Source organism: Primulina tabacum, chromosome 14 (genome assembly GCF_025594145.1).
Source record: "Primulina tabacum isolate GXHZ01 chromosome 14, ASM2559414v2, whole genome shotgun sequence".
Taxonomy (NCBI): domain Eukaryota; kingdom Viridiplantae; phylum Streptophyta; class Magnoliopsida; order Lamiales; family Gesneriaceae; genus Primulina; species Primulina tabacum.
The window spans coordinates 23,539,692-23,544,518 of record NC_134563.1 but is presented as its reverse complement, the minus strand read 5'-3'; the positions used below and the strand labels follow the sequence as shown (position 1 = coordinate 23,544,518).

At 41.2% G+C, this 4,827-nt stretch overlaps 1 protein-coding gene across 1 annotated transcript; it reads left to right on the top strand.

The window, feature by feature from the left end:
• The first annotated feature begins 1,613 nt into the window (after nucleotides 1-1,613).
• On the top strand, nucleotides 1,614-3,437 carry LOC142523859 (uncharacterized). Its single transcript, XM_075627588.1, has 3 exons — nucleotides 1,614-1,764; nucleotides 2,749-2,988; nucleotides 3,184-3,437. The coding sequence occupies exons 1-3, from the start codon at nucleotides 1,614-1,616 to the stop codon at nucleotides 3,435-3,437; spliced, it is 645 nt and encodes a 214-aa protein (XP_075483703.1).
• The last annotated feature ends 1,390 nt before the right edge of the window (nucleotides 3,438-4,827 follow it).

Genomic DNA, 4,827 nt, shown 5'->3' with positions numbered 1-4,827 from the left:
CTCCTCCCTCTCTCCTCCAAGGGCAATGGCCGAAATTTGCAAGGCATTCTCTCATAATTTTTGCTTCATCAATTGTTGTTGAATGCATACTCTTCTCAAAGAAAATGCCTTACATTTACTAGTGCAAGTGTAAGGTGGATCTTCTTTGTTGGTGGTGGGCTTAATTTTGAGCAAGGTGTGCTCTTGGAAGCTTGAAGATTTGTCTTGCCATTGTAGAGCTTTGTTGTTTGACAACTAAGTTGGAGCCATCATCAATCTTTTAAGATTGATAGGTAAAATCTTAAAACACCCTATGAATGTCATTTTGTGTTTTATTGTATTTACTACACACTATAGTGTTTAGGGTGCTCGGTTCTTGTATGAAAATATTTTTGAAACTTCCGTTGCCCAAGCAAGCACCTTTAATGATCCCCTTTCAACCCCTTAGAGGATTAAAATATTGGAGACAATTTGACCATAGAATTGAAATCAGTAACAGTGTTGTGTTCATTCTGAATTGTTCTGATTTGCTTATGAACTGTTCTGAATCATATGATAACCTTTGTCTCATATTTGATTCGGTTCTATTATGATAAGTTAAAAGTAATAAGTTTTAAAAGTTGTTAAAAGGATGAGTTAAAATTATCTCTATATGTAATTGTGAAATCGATCGGCCCCCACTTGGTGAATGTTTCAAAAATTCTCACCCCTTACATCTATCATCAGATAAGAATGAGGAGCAAGTAGACGTGGAGGAACATGAGGCATTCTGGGGATGGTGATCAATTGTCGAGTTCAAGAATCAAGATTTTTATTCTTTTTTTTTTGTATTGTTTCCGCAAACTCTGATGTAATTCTTTTATTATGTTGTCATTGTAATGACAATATTTTATTTACGAAAAAGACTGGTTTATTTGGCTTTTCGATATGAGGCTTATTGTTTTCAAGTAATTGTTAAACAATGTCGAATGTCACCGACGCTTCGATCTCGGGGCTTGACATTACATGTTTTGAAAGTTAGATTGAATTTCATGATGGGTTACATTTAGAATTTGGATTGTATTCAGATATTATGCCTATCAGCTGAGCTCCTAGCACAGACATACATGATGGTAATCCTGGAGGTGAGAGAGGCTTTCCACCACCACCGCCAGGTGACCCTGCTACCCGATTTCTAGAGGGTATTGCACGACTGATGGAACAGGATCAGCAGGCTCTGAGACCCCAGACTGATATATATTTGAAGTTTAGACGACTTAACCCGAAGGAGTTCGGGGACACTGCTGACCCAATTGCGGCAGAGGGGTGGATTCGGTCACTGGAGTTCCATTTTAAGTATCTAGACAAAAGAGATGGGGACCGAGTCAGATGCACCACGTATATGCTGAGGGATGATGCATCCCTATGATGGTAGGGAGCAGCGTATGGAGTGGATTTGGCTACCCTCACGTTGAATCAGTTTAAGGAGACATTCTACAACAAATATTTTCCGACTGACATCAGCGGATGCCTGACATGAGAGTTCATGATGTTAGCTGAGAATCTAAGGCACTTCTACAACAAATATTTTCGATCGAGGCTATCACTTTGCGCCCCTTATTGCGATAGATGCAGCTAAGAAGCTAAGGCACTTCATGGATGGCCTCAGACCCACCATACGTCGGGATGTCATGTTGATGAGGCCTACTACTTACGATGCTGCCACTGTTTGTGCTTTTGACGTAGAGCAGGCCCTGATGGATATTAACGTGGAGTTGCAGCGAAAGAGGCATCAGGCCCAGCAGAGTTCTCAGCCTCAGAAGAACCCGTTTACAGGGCCACCTAGGAATCACGACAGCTGAAGCTCCAGGGACAGTTCTGGAGACCAGGGCAGCAGAAGCCACCACAAGCCCCAGGTGCTCCTAAAACAGAGGAGAGACATCCTTTCAAGTAGTGCAACCGTTTTCATTACGGTAAGTGTATGTGGGGGTCATTCACGTGCTTTATCTGGAAGGAGGAAGGCTACTAAGCTTGCAGATTGCCCTAGGAACAAGGGCCCTAATACTTGGCAGAGCCTACATTATGCATGCCGTGTGAAGGCGGAGCCAGACTCGACATTGATCACTGATAACATTCTTGTTTTAAAATTTATTATCTATCGCCTCGATTGCATGAAATGTTAATTTTGTTGAGTAACTTGCTTTTGGGATCGAGAACTTAGAATAAAATAGGTTGCATGTTCTAATAGGTGGGATTAGGATTTGAATTGACTTAATTGAGAATCTTAAGGGTTAAATGGCAAAAACCGAAAGTATAGGGGCTAAAGTGTAAAACCAAGAATTTAAGGGACTAAATTGCTTAGGGCCGAGACTCCAATGGATGAACCAAAATTTTCAAAATTCAAGGGATAGAATTTGAGAGAACCGAAAGTTCAAGGGCAAATCAGCAAGTTTTGAAAATTCAAGGACTAATTTGAAAATTTTTAAAATTTTAGACGTTGTTTTGCAAACTCTCGATAAACAGGGGCTGTTTTCGGATTTTTTGGAATTTGAGGGATCAAAATAATAATTTTTAGATTTTAGAGAATAAATTGATTAGATTTGAATTTTATGGGGAAAAAATGCAAATTTTCGAAAATTATTTGGGTCAAATTGTGTAATTTTTGAAGAATTATTAGGACTAAAATGAAGATTTTCGAGAATTTTGAGTACATAACGATAGAAATTCCATAAGTTTAAACATGATCGGATTTGATGGTATGTTTTATCGCGGGAAGGATATTTATTTCAGGTGTAGCCATATATGCACTGCTTGATTTCAGAGCTACACATTCATTTATACCCGAGACTTTTGTCAAGCGACAAGGGAACATACCAGAGGCCATGGATTTTGGTTTCAGAGTTTCGATTCCTTCTGGTGATCAGATGTTTACTTCGAGTATGGCGAGGAATCTAGAGCTTCATTTTCAGAAGAATGTTGTTCAGGCAGACCTGATTGTGCTACAGATGCCTGAGTTTGACATCATTCTGGGTATGGACTGGCTTTCGTCAAATGGAGCTTCGATAGATTTTCGGCGGAGGTCAGTATCTGTTCGACCGCTCGGTGGGAAATCTTTTATTTTTGAGGCAGCAAGGAACAAGCAGATGCCACAAATCATTTCTTGTATCTGTGAGAGGAAACTTATGAGGAGAGGCTGCCATTAATTTTTGAAGAGTATTGTGTCAGTGTCAGAGTCTAGAGGATGTCGAGGTGGCCAGAGAATTTCCCAGTGTCTTTCCAGAGGACGTTCAGGCATTCCACCAGACCGAGAGGTGAACTTCTCTATTGAGCTGATGATGGGTCCAGTGCCAATTTTTAAGGCATCCTATCCTCTAGAACCTGCAAAGATTAAAGAATTGAAGGACCAGATTCAGGATTTTCCGGGAAAGGGTTTCATTCGCCTGAGTTTTCGCCATGGGGAACACCCGTACTATTTGTGAAGAAGAAAGACGGTAGCATGCGACTCTGGATCGATTACAAAGAACTGAAAAAAGTCACAGTAAAGAACAAGTATCCTCTGCCTACGATCAAAGACCTATTTGATCAGGGTTCAAGAAGCATTATTGTTTTCTAAGATAGATTTTCGATCAGGATATCACCAGCTGAAGGTGAGAGACTCTGATGTGCGCAAGACGGCTTTCAGGATGCGTTATGGGAACTATGAGTTTATGGTGATGCCCTTCGGACTGACGAAGGCACCAACGATATTCTTGGATCTCATGAATCGCGTATTTCATCCATATTTGGATAAGTTCATCATAGTTTTCATAGACAACAGTTGTATGCCAAGTTCAGTAAGTGTGAGTTTGGGCTAGACAGAGTGGCATTCTTGGGCCACAATATATCCCGAGATTGAGTAGAGGTTGATCCCAGCAAGATTGAGGCAGTCAAAGAATGGCCAATGACTAAGAGTATGACCGAGATCCATAATTTTTTAGGATTGGCTGGGTACTACAGGTAGTTTATTCATGGATTCTCTTCTATTCCGGTGCCCATGACCGCCTTTATGAAGAAGAACGCCAAATTCAATTGGTGATCAGAGTGCCAGCAGAATTTTGAAAAGATGAAGTAAGCGTTGACTTCAACACCAATTCTAGCTATGAAATCCGGGCAAGGCTAGTATGTGCTATATACAGATGCTTCAAAGCAAGGTTTTGGCGCAGTTTTGATGCAGCATAACAGAGTGATAGCCTATGCGTCCAGAAAGCTGAAGGTTCATGAGAATAATTATCTGACTCGTGACCTCGAGCTAGCAGCAATAGTATTCGCTTTGAAGATTTGAAGGCACTATCTATATGGGGCGAAGTGCAAGATTTTTACTGATCACAAAAGTTTGAAGAACTTCTTTGCACAAAAAGAGCTGAATATGAGACAACAGAGATGGCTAGAGCTAGTGTAGGACTATGACTGCGACATTAGCTACCATCCGGGTACGGCTAATGTGGTAGCCGATGCACTAAGCATGAAGACTGCAGTGATTGCACAGTTGTCGGTACAAAGACCGTTGCAGACAGAGATCTAGAGATTTGAGCTTGGAGTTTATGCCAGAGGCGATGCTCCTAATCTTTATACCTTGACAGTGTAGTCGACGTTGAGAGATAGAATTCATGCAGTGCATCATCTGATGAGCAGTTACAGAAGTGGACACAGAGGGATGAGTCTAAGGGGCTGAGGTTGTATTCAGTTGAGGATGGCATAGTCAGATAGTATGACCGACTGTGGGTTCTTAGTAGTGATTCCCTGAGAGCAAATATTATGAGGGAGGCCCACAGCACCCGTACTCCATTCACCCATGGAGTACGAAGATGTATAAGGATCTGCAGTCTTTTT

What these genes read in the sequence shown, in the direction of transcription:
- LOC142523859 (XM_075627588.1), top strand. Translation starts at nt 1,614, where the DNA reads ATGGATGGCCTCAGACCCACCATACGTCGGGATGTCATGTTGATGAGG. An exon ending in GAGGCATCAGGCCCAGCAGA is followed by an intron (nt 1,765 to 2,748) that starts GTTCTCAGCCTC and finishes TATTTATTTCAG; the next exon opens with GTGTAGCCATATATGCACTG. An exon ending in TGAGTTTGACATCATTCTGG is followed by an intron (nt 2,989 to 3,183) that starts GTATGGACTGGC and finishes GTATTGTGTCAG; the next exon opens with TGTCAGAGTCTAGAGGATGT.